Source organism: Netta rufina, assembly GCF_964035555.1.
Source record: "Netta rufina genome assembly, chromosome: 2".
Taxonomy (NCBI): domain Eukaryota; kingdom Metazoa; phylum Chordata; class Aves; order Anseriformes; family Anatidae; genus Netta; species Netta rufina.
In genome coordinates, this window is record NC_140124.1 from 5,226,231 (window position 1) to 5,245,037 (window position 18,807).

Genomic DNA, 18,807 nt, shown 5'->3' on the forward strand with positions numbered 1-18,807 from the left:
TAGAGATGACACATTCCTGCTTGTATCTGTGGTGGATCTGCTTTCTGTTGAGATCAAAGGTAAAAAGGGCTGCTCAGCCAAAGCAGGAGACAACCCAACAAACCAGCTTTGGCTGCTTATTGAACTGTTTCACTTAAAAGTGTTGCAATCATGGTGTCTCAGCACAAGAGCATGCCAGTTGGACGTGACAAGGCACGTTCTCATTGTCTCACACCATATAGTCTTCAATCCCAATGAGGGATGCAGACCTGATGCTTTTCATTGCAAGGTGCCAGCTACAGCCCAGGTTGAAATGAGCTTTTGAAGGATTTTGCTCACTTTCTAATGCATCAGGGATAATTCTGGCCTGAACTTTGGACATAAAAGGCCATATAGTTTTAAAGGAAAGTGCAATTAAGGAAAAATCACCCTTTCTGCTGAATATCAAAAATATCAAAAATAGAGGCATTTCTTCTTGACTAGGAAACTGGTTGCTTTCAGATCAAAATCAGCACTTTAATTCCGAACTAGGATGTAGCACTGAAGGTCAGGCCATATTTTGGTTGTTCACGTGTTGCTGATACTCTCAGGGTGCTTCTGTGTTCCTTGAAATTTTTGATTGTAAAAGCAGTATTTGGATGCTTAAAAAGTGAAGTTTTAGTGTCAATTTAAGTGCAGTGGGATGTCCCATCTGCTCCAGAAGGTTGCCAATCCCCAGTAGATCTTGTGTCAATGTCTGCCACTCCCTGGCAAACATATTATGTATCCTTGGGCATCTTACATGACCGGCACCTAAATGTAGACAATTGTAGGCAAAGCTTTCCTAGAAATAAAAGCTTCCTTTAGACATTTCCTTGCCTAGAACAGTAAGGAAGATCTCCTGTTAGAAATAACCCTTGCAATGTTAAGAGATCATATAACTAGCTCCTAGAATAGCTTGCCTAGAGACATTTTATAATGGAAATGCAGGTACTAAGTTTGACAGAGAAGTTATCAGGTGCAGTTTACAGCAGGGCATAATGGGGAGACCAGCAGTCATTCCAGGACCTCCCCACTGGGGCAATTTGTTGCCCTTGTCTTGGTGCTGTAGTTGAAGACCAGTTAGATGGCAGCAACTGAAGGTAAATGGAAACAAGCCTTGCTTGCCTCATGATTTCCTGGGTGCAGTTAAGGATGGTACTGAATCTGTCCTGCTTGCCTGGGCAGAAATGAAGATGCTGAATTTGTAGACAGGGAACATTTTTCTGGCTGATGAATCCAGCTACCTTCTCTTTTTCTGTGACTGCAAGGCTCACTTGGAAAAGTGTATGCAAGCCAGCTGGTTTGGATGGGCTGGTTCTGTCTTTCCCTACCAGCAAAAATGAGATAACACCCTGGGAAAGCAAGGTGCTAACACAGCTGTACATGTTTCTGTACATGTGGGCAAGACCCTGCATGCCCACAGGACACCACCACCTCTCACTGTCCCACTGGGATGCATTTTCGTTCTTTTCTACTGTGTTGCCCTGACCGTACTCCAGCAACCACTATTTCCAGTGAGATTCTTCCCAGTCTGCCAGCGCCAAAGCACAGTTTGGAGCTAACCTGGGCAGCAAGAATAGAAAATGAAGCCAGAAATCCAAGCCTCTTCCTTTTCATTTCCACTGCCAGGGCCAGATTGCAGCACCCATGAGCCTACAGATGACAGCAGTCACTGACCTCTCTCCAGCAGCATGGCCTATGTCTTGTGCTTGCACTCCAATTCTTCGCAGCAGGAGAAACTGTGTTGCCTATGACCAATTTACTTACATCTCATCCAACCCTTTCAAGGGTTCTGGAGATAGCTCTGGTGGTCCCATATTCATGATGTCCCAAAGTGAGCGCTTGCCTTGAGATGATCTTTTCAGATTAGGACATGATGTTCTTGTTCAGGCCTAACTCAGCAGGTCTTCTGGGTCATTTGTGTGTGCCTGAGTTCCTGAGGATAGAAGGATATCAATACATTTAAGCCCACATCTTTCACCATCCCAAAACACCGCAAGCCAGGAAAGATACAGTTTGGGGTTTGGCCTAAATTAGTAAGTTTCAGGGAGGTGAAAATAACTCAATGCAAAGGTAAAATTTAAAAAGCACTTCTCCCGAGTTTCAGCTTAGAAACTTCCTTCTCACCTGGCCTGACATCCCTATAAGCTTCATTCCTGGTGCTCTTGAGTGCCTGTTTCTAGCCCCTAACATGTCTACCAAGAGGGGACACTGGATTAAACAGGTTACGTTAAATGTGAGCTGTTTGGATCTGAGCCTGTCAGGATTTACATCTACTTCAAAACCGTTTTTGCTTATGCTCTTATTAAAGCAGAATCAAGAACTAAGGACAAATCCAGATGAAAAATCCTAAATGTAGAAGTGTTTGGGTTTCTTTTCCTCCTGAATTAGACAGCAGATCTTCATTGTATCTTACTGTACTAGAGGTGCATGGTGCGTCTTTTCCATCTTCTGCTCCAAACATGCAGATCTCATCCCATTGTTTACCAGGGCAGGGTCTTGCTCAGCACATTTTCAAATTACAGATGTCTAGAGTACAGACAGGCATGGAGGAATAATTTGTATTTTTCCCTTTAATTAATCCAGCCAATACACAAATCAAAGGAGCAAAGGAACATCTGCAAACACATCATGTCTGAAAGCTTGCTAGCAGGAGGCTGAGAAAAATCTTACCAGGTAAGAGAAATGTTTTCAAATTACTTGTGCAAAAAAATTCAAGGTGAGGAGGGAAAGCCTGGTAAAGGATCAAGACACTGGGATAGCAAGAGACATGTCCAAGCCATGGTTTTCTAAGAGCCGAGGCTTGACTGAATGAGCCTGGCCAGATGAGTCACAAAGGGGTAAAAAGTAGTGCTGTGATCTTATGCAGGTGCTCCAAAGGGTAGGGAGAATAGAAGGAACAGACATAAATGTTCTCCTCTTCCAAGGTTGCTTTGCATCTATAGAAATCCTGGCTGATGGAAAGGATTTTCAGGAAGGAAAAGGAGACTCTTCAAAAGAAAGTCAAGCCCAGAAGTGAATCAGAGGAAGAAAGAAACACATTTCATACTAATAAACGTCAACCAGTGGGTTATTCTCAGGATTGTAAATAAGCTGTTGTGGAGTTCTGCCATGCCGTACTAGATCAGTTCCAGGACAGAAGAGGCTCACACAAAGCTAGCCCATGCATGTCTGTGCAATTTCTTTCCAGAATCAGCAGTGTAGTTATGGGGTGTGGACATATCCCTAGTGACGTCCCTGAAGTGTAGAAGGACAATATTAAGCATCAGTTGAATCTTGTTGTATCTGAAAAGGCTTTAAGACCTGACAGATCAACTCTGGTCCATCCCTGGAAGTCTTTAAAAGACGTTTAGATGTAGAGCTTAGGGATATGGTTTAGTGGGGACTGTTAGTGTTAGGTCAGAGGTTGGACTCGATGATCTTGAGGTCTCTTCCAACCTAGAAAAATTCTGTGATTCTGTGATTCTGTGATCTCCATGTAGATGATGTGCAATGAAATTGATTCATTTATCAATCCTAGCAATGAGAAGAGCCTTTCATGACCACACAAAAGACTATTCCTTTGGGGAACAAAGGCATATTTGGAAGCAGATGGCAGAATTTGGGTGGTAAATTTATCTATTATCTTTCATAGACTCCTTGCAAATAATCAACGGACCCCCAGCTATTAATGAAAAACAGAATGAAGCCCACTAATTTTAACATATTACAGGGTAAACCCTTTGGGGTTAAATGGAATAACTTGTGACAAAAGAAGGTCACACTCCAGTCAAGTAAACCTCTTTGAGCCCAGGGACATGTGAATGTGGAATATGAGCCCCTTGTTCTGCTCTGCTTGAGAGTCCAGTGTCACCCCAGCACTGCACACTCAGCTGGATCCCTGCATAGAGGCGTAGCCCATTTTCAGCTTAATTAGAGAGTGATGTATCTGCCCAGACACTGTCAGAAAGGAATGACTGACTCCTTTGTGTATGCATTTTCCACATGCTTCTCCTACATGCTGGGTGTGTCTGGTTTGTAAAACCCCATGTGGCTTGAGTGAAATTACAGCGCAAGTATTCCGGCAGAAGGCTAGCAATAGCCACTGACATGTGTTAGTGAAGGACAGACTTGTAGATACATGAGAGAGGTGTGGGAAACAGACAAAAAAGCTCAAAGTCAAGAAAGGTGTAAACAGGAAGCAAGTGAAAGGGCTGACTCACGTCGGGAGACAGCCACAAAATAACATCACGCAAGATGTTACGGGAGAAAATTATGGAAAGAATATCCAGGTGGAACTGCCTGGAAGAGAATTGGAGATGAGCTAAGTACAGCCAGCAAGGCAAGACCTGTAAGAAATGGATGGTCTTTAAACTAACTGGGGCATCTGAGGAAAAACAAACAAACAGAAGGACAGGGAAGCAGTACAATGAAAGAAGCCAGCTTTCAGAAGCTGAGCGGTTTGGCATTTTTCACCTGAAACTGAAAGGTTATTTTTCCATCCTCTGTGTCTGCAAGATTCACTTTGTTTTTAAAGTCAAGCTATTGCTGCTGGTTTTAGTTCATCTTCAAGATACACAAGGTAACATGCACAGGAGACCTGCATTCCAGTGATACCTGTCTGATGGTGTTTGGCTCTGCAATAATTATGGGATAATTTATAGTTATATAGTTTTGCCAGGGTAGAGAATAAACACACAGTTACCCAATACGAATATATCAGACTGAGACAGAAGTATTTTTACCTGCTCAGTAAAGAACAGAGATTAGGTACAGTATTTTTAAAGGCTTTCTTGGATACATGGAAACCTTAACAAGACCACTGGAGGGCAGCAATGTCCAAGTGAATCATTCATCAGAGTAGTTCAGGAACTGTTCTGTAAGACCCCAAACCCAAGAAGACCTTAATAAACGAATAGAAATAATTGGATTTTTATATATATATATATATATTTTTTGTTGTTTACAGTATGAAAAATGGGGCAATTCTTCCCGTGCAAAAGGTAGTGCTGCAATATCATTTCTCATACTTTCCCATATCTAAAAAATTCCACCCGAAGCCTGTCTGACTTGTTTTGTTTTCAGAAAATCCTGGAAACATCCAAACGGTTGATCTTTTAAGGGTTCTGGTGGAATAACAAGAACATGTGGGGACCACCTGGGGAGTTTGAACAAAATAAATATAAAAAAGCAATATCATCCTGACAAGACACCAAGACTACTTTTAAGGGTGGAATAATCCAGTACTTATGGTTCCTCAAAGGTCTATGATTTAGGCGCTGTCTACCTTAGAAGGAGGTATGGTGCAACGGAGGCAGAACCACGGTGCAAAAAAGTTGGTGCTCAGGAGATGATATCCACTCTATATCTATTTGCAGATGTTTTACTTAAGGTTAGCTTTAGCCTGGCCCTGTAGATTAAGCACTATTTAGCTGATAAGCACATGAGGTGAACAACTGGAGAACTTCAGTTTCAGGTTGGTTTCCTCCTAGAGAAATGCTGTTGTGCTCCATGCTGCACACAGAAGCATATAAACCAGAAGTTTTCTGGTGGACAAAGGTTTTGACATGAGCCAGCAGTGCTCTCTTGAAGCCCAGAAGGCCAACTACATACATCCTGGGCTGCATCAAAAGAGATGTGACCAGCAGGTTGACGGAGGTGATTGTCCTCTTCTACTCTACTCTCGTGAGGTCCCACCTGGAGTACTGTGTCCAGGTTTTGGGCCCCCAGCACAAGAAGGATGTGGAGTTGTTAGAGTGAGTCCAGAGTAGGGCTACAAAGATGGTCAGAGGGCTGGAGCACCTCTGCTATGTAGAAAGGCTGAGAGAGCTGGGGATGTTCAGCCTGGGGTAGAGAAGGCTCCAGGGAGACCTCATTGAGACCTTTCATTACATAAAGGGGTCTCATAAAAAAGATGGAGAAGGACTATTTACTCAGATAGATAATGATAGGACAAAGAGGAATGGTCTGAAACTAAGAGGATAGATTTACATTAGACATTAAGAGGAAATTCTTCACTGTAAGGGTGGCACCGGTTGCCCAGAGAAGCTGTGGTGCCCCATCCCTGGAGGAGTTCAGGGCCACGCTGAACAGGGTCTTGGCCAACCTGGTCTAGTGGGTGGCACCCCTGCCTATGGCAGGGGGCTTGGAGTTAGATGATCTTTAACATCCCTTCCAACCCAAGCCATTCTTGGATTCTGTGATTCTATGATATGAAATGAGTACCTCAGGAGTCTCTTCCAAAACATCAGCATTACATCCAATCCTATGTGATACAGAGGGAAAACACTAGATAAAATGTCTGGTAGAAGTCACGCATGGCAGTTACAGAAAGTGTCTATATTTGGACAAGTCACATTTATAAATGTAGCCTAAAGCTTCTTTTTGATTGTGCTTTTAATATTTTATACAAGCACAAGTCTCTCTTCAGCCTTTGGAAGTTAAGCATCTTGTAACAGTGATAAGTAGAATGATATATATGCAAATTGTTCTTAATTTTTAAAGTATTCATATGGAAACATAAATATATATGTGAATGAAACAGCTTTACAACAGGAACAGTGGCATGTCTTTTTTAATGTTATATGAGTAAATGATGACGGCTTAAAAACAGAGATCTAATAAAAAATGCACCAGTATCATATAGGAAGATACTATGTATAGCTCTGGACCAGACTGTAGGAACTCCCTTCTGATCTTGTGTTTGACTACTGGGCAGACAGAGCTCACCTTCACTTCCAGATTCCATGGTGGATTTCTGGACTGCAGCTGGAAAAAAGCATCCAGCTTCGAAAAGTGAGATGATCTGCTTGGCAATTTTACTGAAAGACAGTAAAGATGAAAGTACAGAAAGCTTTTTCCACGGTCAGTTTTCATGCACATGTATATACTATTTTAAACAAAAACATCTGCTTTACTGCCACTGCTCTGAGGCTTTCTGCAAGGCTAGGAATGAATTCCTTAAGAAATGCTGGATTTTATTAACATTCCAGCTAGCAAACAGATGTTACAATTAATTGTAATAGCACATGACAAGAAAGCTTGGAATTCTGATATGGAAACATGTCAAAATGTGGATGCTCCAACCTACTTTTAAAGGCAAGCACACACCTACGTGCCTTCACAGCCACCAGAAACAAAGATGTGAACTTTTCCTATGTGAAAACACACGTACCTGGTCTTACCATTGTCAGATTACAATTTTTCTAACTTTCCTTAACCTTTGGAACAGGATATCACAGACTTGCTGAGTTTTCCCTTGGGAAAGTTTCTGTTTTCACAGGGAAACTAAAAACACGACATTCCTCAGAGTCTAATTTGATGTCGTATTCCAGTGGTGAAATGCAGATTGTGTTTAAGTGACGAACTACAGCGTGTGACACTTACCGTGTAGTCACAAACCCATGTGTCTCATGCCGACAAACACCATTTTGGGGCTTGCAGCTGATGCTTCTTGCTTATCTGCTCATGGAGAAGAAGGGTTGGAAAACTGTAATTATTTTTTGGGATGGTTATTTCCCGTGCAGTGCCATCAGAGGGCAGTAACACACAAGCACAGTGCCTATCATTCCCTCCATGTCCAACCCTTGCAAACCCCCTTGGCAGGAGCTACCAGCATAGTGAGGGAGAAGCCCCACGACCCACCAGCTGGCTCCTTCCCTCTCAGCAAGATGCAGGGGGAAAGAAGAAAAATATATATATATATAAAAGAAAGCAGGCAAGACAAACACAAAAAGCTGTGCAAGGATGGTTTCTAAGGAAAATATCACCCACTCCAGCAGCTGTTGTTAGCAACCGGTGTACACAGCCGCGGTGCTATAGCAGGTCGAGAGGGAAGATTGATAGTTTTTCGGGTTGATAATGAACTACACAGCTTTTCTCCCCTCACAGCCCAGCCGCAGGGACAAAGACTGCCTCTTCAGGCGGCTGGGGAAGCTTTAGGAAAAGGAAAGGCTTTGCCTCATTTCCTTGGCTGCAAAACTCGGGATTTGTACCGGGGCCTGCTGATGGTGGAGGGGCAATGTGAAAAGCTCATAACAACTCAGAAGGTTCAAATCAACATTTTGTTTCTATTTTATTATTATTATGAATGTATACCACTCCGTTGCTTTAAAAGAGGGCAGAAACTACCCATTCTGTCAGGGCAGAAGGACTGTATGGGTGCCTCACAGAGACACAAGCTGCCGCCCTCAACCAGCCGCTCCTGTTACCGTGACAATTTACACAAACAGAGCTGCTGTGGCGGCAGGAATGGCGTTGTGTGAGGGGTGAGGAAGAGCCAGGGCTGGGTTAATCCCTGGTATTGGGGTCCAGGGCTCCCCCCAGCACCCTCCACTCCACCCCATGAGGTGGGCCTGGCCCTTGCACCCCGTCAGGTCGTTGGGCAACGGGCGGCCAGAGGCTGAGGGCAGCCAGGGGGATCCTGGCACCATGGCTGGGCACAGCTTCCCCAACTGCTCACAGGTAAGGGCACAGGGCATACAACCCTTTCTTTCATTCTCCCCATCTTTCCCCAGCAGTTTTCCACCACTTTTCCTCCTCCCTCCTTCAGTCCCAGTTGGTTGCACGCATGCGCTGGAGCTCGGTGGTGCAGTATGAAATCCCTAAATCTCCACTGCCCATGAGGGAATAAGTGTGTGTGTGTCTACATGAGGTTCTGCAGGCCTACGTAATTACTTAATCACTGCGTAATTACTTAATCATTACTTAATCACTGTTCTCTTTCATAATCCCTGTCTCCCTCCCATGATATTCTCTGTTCCTATCTCAGGCCTTGAGCGTTAATCGCCTAATTTCCTTTCCTCAGGACATCTCCCCCCTGTTGGCCAGCACCTTTAAGGATCTGTACACTGGAGATGTTATAGGGTCAGACATAGTGGCAAACTGGATCAAGTCCCGAGGAGGAGAGGATGTTTATCATGAGGCTTTCACAGAGGAGCTACAGAAGGTACAAGTAAAAACCAAGCCAGAGTTAGGAGCTCTGTTTGGGTTTCATTGCTACCTCTTAATTCCTAGGTCTTCCATAAAATAAAAGAAGGCAAATATGAATGCATAAGCAAACAGATTTGTTTCACCTGAAAGTGCATGTCTCTTACTTGTATGTTACATCTAAACTAATCACCCAAGGCTCTCTATATCCTCAGAAAAGAAAAAAAAAAAAAAAAAGGCAACTTTAAGGGGGCACAGTCTGTCTGATCCATTTTAGGTACCTTTTTTGGTACAGGGTGGAATTGTACCTGTATTCCATTGATGGTGGAAGGATACTAGAATGAGCAGGCAGGAGGAAGCATCTCATTTTAGCTGAATGCATCCTGCCCTTTCTATTAAAAACAAGCAAACAAACAAGCGAAAAAAAGACAAATGGTTAAACCTTGTGATGTGATAGGCTACTGGTGTTGTGAAACCAATGCTTCTCAGTTTTACTTGGTGTTCATCTTGTACGTCCTTGTGCCTCCACTGCTATTCTTTCTTTAAAAACTTTTTTGAGGCTGGTTCTTTCTTTCTGATGTGTGCATTTACCACATGAACAGTGATCCAAAATACCTAGGGAGAAGTAAATTATCACTGCTGGCATGTATTTGGGGACCTTCCTAATAACTAGGAGGGAACATTCACTTTAAACTTAATCCTACACTTTTAAGGCAAAATGTGTTACAGTAGCTAGTGTTCCACAGAAGGTAAAAGAGACATTTCTCTCCTCCTGAGAGGGTGTCATTATATTTCACGCATTTTTGTTGATATATGGGTAGCTGGATAGTGCTTCTCACCCAGCACAAGTTAAATGATGGAAGTGAAGGTGTTTTAGCAAGCCTATTTATTGATGTAAATTAATGATGTTTTATTAAGCTATTTACCTCTCATAGGCAAATATTTATCTGTAAGGCAATCTTTAATAATTTGTGACAGCTTAAACTACAGTCATTTCATCCTTGCCTGTAACAGCTTGTAGCAGAGTATAATTGCCGACTTACAGAAGCTGATAGAGTAGAAGAGAACATCATTCAAGCCCAGGCTCGAGCAAGAGCTGAAGAAGAAAGGGCTCTAAATGTGCTGAAGGTAGATGCTGGGGAAGAATTCCACAAAATGGGATTACCACCAGGTGAGAATTCAGGAAACCCTGTACGGGGTCTCTCCTCAGTACATGCCTATAGTTCTGGGAGACTAACACAATGTTGGTCTGAATCGCTGGTAGGTCTGACACTATATTCAGTGAAGTTTTAGTTTGGCTTTACATCAACAGAGCAACTTTGATAGATTTCGTGCAGACCTTCAAGAATGGTAACATCTGCTTAACATTGAAAGAAACAAAACAACCAAGTCATTTTCAAGGTATTAGACTTGCTATTAATTGCTTTCCCACCTAGCTTTATAACAAACATATGCACTTTGCTGTGTAGCAGCAACTAACAAAGATCAGATGTTTCTCTGATGACTGCATAGCTGAGTTTGAACTGAATTTAAAATTGTGGAGATAGATGCCCATGTCCTGGGATTAAAATACCAGACAGTTTATCTATCCAAAAATATTACCTGACAGTGATGGGTTAAAAAGAGAACATAACTTTGAGTTGATCAAGATCGTTGTATCTTAAGCTTTTGCACTTATCTTTGATTTTCTGTTTTACTGTTGTAGTGGCATCCTCTTTTAGGTGGATTGTGGATAATGAACTTCTTAGAAAAAATCATTTAACCTGCCCTGATGATTACATCACTGATAAATTACCTGTTACTAGAGCACCAAAAGGTAACTTTTACAGCAGAAAATAATTAGACTTTTTAGAACAGTCACATTTAGTCACAAAGTCCGTGATTTAGATTGTTTATCAATAGTAATTAAAAAGAAAGCCATAAATCTAGAATCTTGGAGTTTCCTCTAAGGTGGTAATTTCATTGTCCAAGTGTAAAAGCATGGGGCTGGATTGCACATCTTGTTTATGTGAATTTTCTGGCTATCATAGGTCCATCATATAGATCTTTTTGTAAATCAGACAGGACATTCTAAATCCCACTCGTAGGATTAATACAGCTTTCTGGCAGTAATATAACTTTCTATATAGCTTGTTTGACTAATACTTACAAAAGTTTTGCTATTACTTTTCTTCAGTTTTGCAAAATAAACTATAAATATAAATGAAATTCTAGAGGATGTAAAGTGTGATTTTTACCTTTGATGAGACTAAAACAAGTTCTTATGCTTAGAATAAATGCTTTTAACTCATGTTTTTCTGTTACAGAATTATATTTTTCTTTGACTTACAGGGAAAACAGAACCTGGTTACATGAAGGAGACATTTAGTTTTAAACAGCGAATTTCTTCAGACTTGCAGGACCAGATGACTACGCAAATTGCACACCTCCAGAAAATATCTGGTAGCCTGTCAAATGTGTCTTTATCCACATTAACTCTACTTTCAACGCCAGATTCTAGCCACCAGACCAAAAAGACAAGTAAGGTAAGTTTTACAGATTTGCTGGTTTTAGTCTGTCAGAACTGCGGGGCCTGTTGTTAATTCTAAAACAAAGGGTGAATCTGACTGTATTACTAATTTGGCTGCAGTGTTTTTCTTTGGTCTGTTAAGAGAAATGCAATATTTTCATATGAATTTTCAATGCTGTATAGCTTCAGTTAGTCATGTACAGATAGCTTTTTCATCATCCTCAAAGCTGCAGTGTTTAATTTTGCACCGTGGTCTCTGTTTTTCAAAGAAATCTAATGCCTCACAGGAGGCAGCCTGGAAAAGCAGTAAGTGCAAAGCAGAGGGAGAAAGAGAATGTGCTTATCTTGCCAAACTTGAGAAAAGACAGAACTATCTGAAGAACCCCCGCTTTTTCCCACCAAATACTCTTCATGGAGGCAAATCTCTTGTCATTTCCCAAGAAAAGATGGAAAAAATCATAGCGGAAGCTAATAAAGGGTAAGCAGTATATGTAATTCTTTGCTTCTGAACTAGAGCCCACAAAGAGCTCCACTATAGAACTACTATGGATTTACACATAGGTATTTTGAGCTAAATGTCTGTATGGCCTCCTGAAATTGAGTATGTCTGTATGACATTTTGATTTTTGCTAAAGGATACGCTTTGAAATTTGTTATTTTGTCAGTATGTAAAGAGCCAGGCAGTAAGAAAATGTCTTTCCTTTTTTTTTTTTCTCCTTTCTTTCAGTGATACCTCATTTGTTCCTGTGTTTCATGTCAATCCACCTATTGTTTTATTTTCTGATTATGAAGTTGGACACGTGTATGAGGTGAGAATTTCTTTGCAGGGATTCAATTTTGCCACTGGAAACAGTACATCCTGCCGTGATTTCACCCAATCTTTTGGTTTTCCACAATTTAACAGAAGTCTGAGTTTCTTTTTTATATTGATTTAATGACCCTTTAGTTTCCTTCAAGATACTCTTTCACACATACCACTGACACTCTAATCAATGCAAACTAAAGGGAACCTTTTTCAATATCTACTTGGTTTTGCTAGTATTTCATTAAGACTTTACACAAACTGAGAAGAATGAACAGTTTCAGCAACTTTGGTATTCCTAATTTTGATTTTTAGGCCTGTCTTCATGTTAAATTAGCACCTACTAGCAAAGTACTAGGGAATAGCAAACATGATGATAAACAGTAATAAATACAATATACTATTATATTTCCTTCTTAAATGAAGATGACTGTAGAGATACAGAACGTCACTTCAACATGTCACCATGTAAGACTTATTCCTCCCTCTACTTCAGCATTTTCCATTGGACCAGGTAAGTGTTTTTTTTTTTTTTTTCTTTTACTGCCTTTAAGATAGTAACACCTAAAAGATCTAATTTATCTGCTTGAACTAATATTTTTCAGAGACTTTTTGCTTTGTTCTGGTCTCCGTAGTGCTCTGGGTAGCAGATTACAACAATTACAACAATTTCTTCAGTAAAAGAAACTGAAGGTCGTTGAAACTGAAGGTTGTTTTACATCTCTAAAACTATTCATATGCAACTCATAACCAGTTTCCAATGGCGTAATGAGGAATTCAAGAAGACTAACATTACAGATGCTAGTCTTCTTAGTATACTAACTATGACTAGACTATGTTAGTAGATGTAACATTATTGATGTCAGACTGATACGTATCTGTGGAATACCTAGACTGAGTCTTACCCAGAACTGAGCTAGGAACAGACTTCCTATTGAAATCAGCGTGGGGAGAGGGCAAGAAATAACAAACTAGCAAGGAAGATTAGGTTTGAGGATATTTAGAAGTTAGATGTGCACATGTAAATCATATTTTGTAGCAGAGGAAAACTGGGTTACATCTCCAGGTTTCTCTCCTGTAGTTTTCTGTAGTTATGAGAAACACATTTCAGACACAAAAAATCTTTTGAGTTCAGTGAAGGATAGGCATATACACAGATTGCACTGGCAGGCCCTTTGTGGTTTTTTATCAGCTTGACCGAAGGCAATACATGGTGAGAGTTTACAGGCACCTTTCCAGATGGAGCTATGATCATAAAAATCTATGTCAACTTTGTGAGGTTTCAATTTTTTAATTACTTGCATTTTTTTTTTCCAAGGAAAATTTCCAGGAAAGGGAGGAATGATTGCTCCTGGGATGTCATGCCAGTATGTAGTCCAATTTATTCCTGAATATCTAGCAGATTATGAAGATTATATATTAGTGGAGACTCAAGTATCAGAACCGCTTCAGATCCAGATCCAAGCAAAAAGACCAGCTCCAGTGCTAACATGTGAGCAATATCCAATTCTTAAGTTTCTCTTACGTTAAATGGATTTTTTTTTTAACTTGACGCTCTCTAATTTTATGTTACAAAACAAACATGGAGAAATGTGGCAGTGCATTTTCTACATTTTGATGCCAATCTCATTTTCACTCCTAATAGATTTGTTAGCTATTAAAGTGTAATCTCCTCAAATTTTTCCTCTATTATTTGCATATGATGCATGGAGCTCTTTATTTTCACTGTGTTAGAGGAATGAACAGGAACTACTTTTCTAGGTTTGTATCTCATCAATTACTAAACGACTAACTGTAAATATTAATCTTAAATATTAAGGAATTATGATTTAGTTGTAAATATTTGCTGCTATTGATTAATATAGATTCATGCTACATTCATTATATATTGATATAATCTATCTGCAGAATTCACCTCTTGAATATTTAGCCTCAGCTGTAGCAATCAGGACTACTTTTGCACAAACTTGCTTTCATTTAAAATTCATCTTTTGGAAAAATTGTCTTACTTAACTGTCATTATTCAATGGAGTTCTTAAGTAGGAAGCACCATTCAACTGTAAGATGAATGCAGAAATATGCAACTCACATAGTTTGATATTCAAATGGAAAGAATTCAAGGCTTTTAGGATGACAGGACCTAGCATGTTTATTTGCAGCAGTGTTGTCATAAAAAAAAAAAAACACGGTTATTTAAGAACTAACTGGCTTTGCCAGCTGCTAACCTTCACTGGATTTGTAGCTGATTTTCTTTGTTGCTCATTGCAGTGCCTCGTGTTATAGACTGTGGTTCTTGCCTTGTTGGGGGAATTAAAGTAACACTGATTTTGTGCAGAAATGAGGGATTTAGCACTGGGAAGTTCTGTATAATGCCAAAAAAAGCCTGGCCACCTCCTAATTTCATGGTGAGTGATCGCTGGACATGGTATAGATGCCCTGATGTGAAGAGTTTTTGAAGTAATTGTGGTTAACTAGTACAGAATTCATGAGACCTTGCTGGATGCATCTGTACTGACCCATTCCCTCAGAGATTTACATTTATCCTTCAGTCCAGTCTCCCCAACTGTCTGTACTTCCTGCATGTGCTCTGGCTTACCTGTGGAAGGAGTTGCCTATTTATTACACATAAAAGAAGCAAAGTTTAAATTGGTTCTAGCACACTTGAGCTGGTTTCCTCCCCTTCCCTGCCAAAGCCATCAAATACTAACCTTGCTGCACCCGCAGACCCTAGAAATCCACTGCAGTACTGCTCTTTCTTCAGCCTGCCATCATAGAACAGGGTATAAGTGGTAGGGACAAAGATGAAATGTGACTGGTAGATTGCTCTTATGTGTTGGAGGAAAAGCTATTGGAATAGCTTACATGCTAGGTTGTTCCTCCTGAAATATTTCAGATCCCATTCAGTCATAAACATACAGAGACAGACACAGCTCCTGTGCTCAGGCATAGCTGTTGCACCTGTGAAGGTGAGCATTAGGGCACCTGACATGATCATTTATCTCTGGAGACAGCACCTTCCCTCTTTCAGCTTTCACCAAGGTAATTATAAAGCACAGAGCACTTCTTCTAACTAAGCCGTATAAATAAGCCACATGCTTTTGAGGTGTGATAAAACAATTATGGGAAGGTGTAGAACAGTGATATTTTAGTATGCCGCCTGTTTTAGGTAATCCTGTGTTATGAAAACAGTAAGCCAATAGGCTGATTGATTTAATTTAATAATAATTTTTATTTTATTTTTATTTTTTAAATCTTAGGCTGTTGCCACTGTTGGCTTTGTGACGCAAGATCCGTTTGGGATCTATCCTGCTGTTTTTGAGCTAGCTCCAGGGCAGAGTACAACAGTAGAGGTTAGTAACTACTGCTATAGAAAGTATTTGTACTTTACCAAGTACATTAGCAAAACAACATCAGTTTAGGAAGTCCTGGCTGGACCCTACAAATTTGAGTTTCTGTGAAGAAAAGAGCTCAAGTCCTTTTGTAGAATGATTTGGGAAGAAATGCAGCTATAAGCCTTACTGAAGGGTCTTTCATTGTAGCTTCCAAGTTCTACTTACCTAGCAGAGACCAGTCACATTTTACCCATGCAAAGAATCCTGTTAGAAAAAATAGAAATCTGAGAAGACAAGAGTCCTTATTTCATTCCAGCTGGGGCACCAAGTCCAACAAACTTTTCCTTTGTGAGTTTTATTGGAAAGAGACATTTTGGGAAGCAAATTATAACAGTATAGAGCAGCAGGTACAAATCCTTATTTCTGTTCTGCTGTTTACTGAAAAAGATCCTGCAGTAGGTGTGCAGTACTGGCTGCAACCACTGCTTTCTCTGATCTGGGCTGCATTTTATCACAGCATCACGATGGGGAGAGGAAGAATGATACTGGGAGCACAGCCAGCCTCCAACCTGTTTTTTTTCTCTGCAGTAACTCCTAGCTGCCACCAAATCAATGAATCACGCAGGTGTGAGTAAAGGAGAAGAGTTTCCCTTTCTCTCTTCCCAGCTGCGTTACTTCAGGAGGGTCACCCATTTGTGGGAGAGAAAGAGGAGGTGGATTTAGCACAGGTTGGGCTTGCAGGCAGTAATGGAGAGCAGGCAGGAGAATCATGGTGCACGTTACTGGAGCCAAAGGTTGCACAGTTTGGGCCCTGAATCATTTTTGTTGTAATGGAGCTTGGGGAAGGCACGCAGCATCTGACCCTGCTCATACTGCTGCAGCTTTACAGGCAGCAGTGGTGTTGCTCAAGAAGTGACTGAGGACAGACCTGATCCTGAGGGTGCAATTTGTCTGACTAACCTAGAGAACTGTCCCCAGCTCCAGTGACTACAAAGGCAGCTTGTGGTGACCAGCCAAGTGCACTCATGTAGGTTTAGTCACCCAGAAAGCACCTGTTTCTTTCTGGGCTATGTTAAGGGAATATGACTCTGTTCCTTGTAAATGTAAGATTACTTAATTTTCATTCTTGTAAATGTAACATTATTTAATTATTAACCATTAGAACTGTCCTTTAGTGAACACTTATGGATTGAAGTTTATGACTTCCTGGAGAAAAATCAGTTACAAACGTTATTATTTTGCTTCTCTCTTTCAGGTAGTGTTTTTTCCTTCCTCTCCAGAAGTCTCACAGCAGATATACACCATTGTTTGTGACAATTGCCAGGTCAATGATGTTACAGTCACAGGTTTGTTCCTAAGACTTTCCAGCGATCATGTTTCTAACACTGCAGATACTCAGTTAATGTGAGTGGTGGTTGAGGCGCATTTGGGTATGAAGCAGATTTGGGACATATCTTGGATTAGGGTATTCAAGAGAGGCAGGCAGTCTTTAGGTTATCTAATTAAAGAAGTTGAAATTATTGTAATTGTTAGTGCTTGTCCTGTATTGTGAGTACTATGACATGAGGCTTAATGTGAAATTCATACAAGCACTTTATTACACGTATTTCATTTGGGAATTTTTAAGAGCACTTTTGCTGCTTATTTTTTATTTTCATTATACTGCTCAACATGTCTGGAAGCCACAGCATCAACCATTGCAAACATTCTGCTGGCTTCAGTGAAACAATGCTAATGTAGGTGGGCTGAAGTTGTGGCCCTGAAAGCCAAATCTGTTAAATTCTTAAAGAGGGGATCTCTGCTGATATGTATTGATAATCAATGAACATCAGGAAAATACTGTGCTGTTAACACAGTGGAGCTCTGAAACCTGAGGAAACACCAGACATAATCAGTAATCACCATTGCTGGTCTTTGGTGTTAAAGAGCAATATGAACAAAGTTAATAACAAGGTGGAAAACAGTAATACCTACTTATTTCTTCAAGGGGTTGGCCAGCTGATAGCTCTGGAGCTTTTGCACGTTACGGGTGGAGAAAGCAGCCCTGCACCTGGTGAAGTTACTGATGTCACAGCACAGCACCTCATACGATTTGACCCCCAAAACCCACACACCACTGAGGAGAAGAATTTGGTTATAAGAAACTCCACGTACGTAGCTACTATTAGTAGGGTAATGCTCTGAAGTTTAAACACACTGCTAGGGACCTTAATTGTAACACCATACTCTCTCAGACTGGCAAAATCTTCATGCTCTTGTTAAGCTTTGTGCAGAAGCTTTATGCTTCTTTTTGCTCTGTTGTTTAGTAATTAGGGTTCAAGGATTATGCTTGGAAGAACAGGATGGTTGCAGAAAGTGTTTAACAGGGTCAACTAGCTGGGATTTACCTCATCTAACTTTACATGTCTACAAGGTATATTTGTACAGCTGAGCTAAGTGCCTTATATACCTTTCCTTTCATAGTGAAGGGAGATAGATGGTTTTTAGGGTACAATTCTGACCTGACTGTAGGCATCTCCTACAGAATAGGACATAATGCATCCTGGACTATACTGGATCTCCCCTGATTAAAAGGGAGCTCAGTGTTACTAGCTCAGCTTTAAACTTTCACATGATTCCCACTATTGTTCCATAAAAGATTAGAATATAAATTCTATTTGAAGTCAAGGAATATGTCCCTCCATAATTATCTTGTACTGAACATGGTGGAATCCTGATTTTGATCAAACTCACTTAGACAATAATAGAATTATACTAATTTGCACAGTTGCAGTAGTTACAAGCTGCAGACCCCCAAAACAGTGAGGAGATCAGTGCTGTATCTAGATACATGCAAGTAAATTGCTACAGTGAATTTCTGGAAGTTTGTTATCAGTCTGGCCTGCAAACCACAGATGCACAATGCCACAACAGAATGTTGTTTGGGTGTAGGAAAGTGGGAGTCAGTGAACTGCGCTATCATCGTGACAGCAGTCCACGTGCTTCTGGTGTCAGCATAAGGGTGAAGCAGAACTGGGCAGGCTGAGACTGAACTTCATGGAAACAGTCAAGAGAAAACTTTATAAAGCTAGGGAAAGTGATACAAGACATTGTCCTTGTTCAGGTTTATGTCATTAATTTCACTTTGAAACTCCAGTGTCCTTTCTCCATTTTCTAAGGCAAAGTTTTTGAGGTCAAAATGAACAAAGTTTTAAAACCCATGAACAGATTCCATGGAATACTTCTGCTGAAGCAACCCAGTTTAGCAACATTTTCTG

At 40.7% G+C, this 18,807-nt stretch overlaps 1 protein-coding gene across 1 annotated transcript in view; it reads left to right on the forward strand.

The window, feature by feature from the left end:
* Positions 1-8,409: 8,409 nt before the first annotated feature.
* Positions 8,410-18,807, forward strand: part of DLEC1 (DLEC1 cilia and flagella associated protein) — a gene marked incomplete at its 5' end in the record, with an annotated part of 37,641 nt that continues 27,243 nt past the window's right edge. The window contains 13 exons of the mRNA XM_084283023.1: positions 8,410-8,442; positions 8,786-8,926; positions 9,922-10,078; positions 10,613-10,723; positions 11,239-11,432; positions 11,686-11,894; positions 12,144-12,225; positions 12,645-12,732; positions 13,537-13,710; positions 14,487-14,623; positions 15,476-15,572; positions 16,810-16,896; positions 17,538-17,700. Coding sequence (XP_084139149.1) covers positions 8,410-8,442; positions 8,786-8,926; positions 9,922-10,078; positions 10,613-10,723; positions 11,239-11,432; positions 11,686-11,894; positions 12,144-12,225; positions 12,645-12,732; positions 13,537-13,710; positions 14,487-14,623; positions 15,476-15,572; positions 16,810-16,896; positions 17,538-17,700 — 1,673 coding nt within the window. The remainder of the gene's footprint in view (positions 8,443-8,785; positions 8,927-9,921; positions 10,079-10,612; positions 10,724-11,238; positions 11,433-11,685; positions 11,895-12,143; positions 12,226-12,644; positions 12,733-13,536; positions 13,711-14,486; positions 14,624-15,475; positions 15,573-16,809; positions 16,897-17,537; positions 17,701-18,807) is intronic.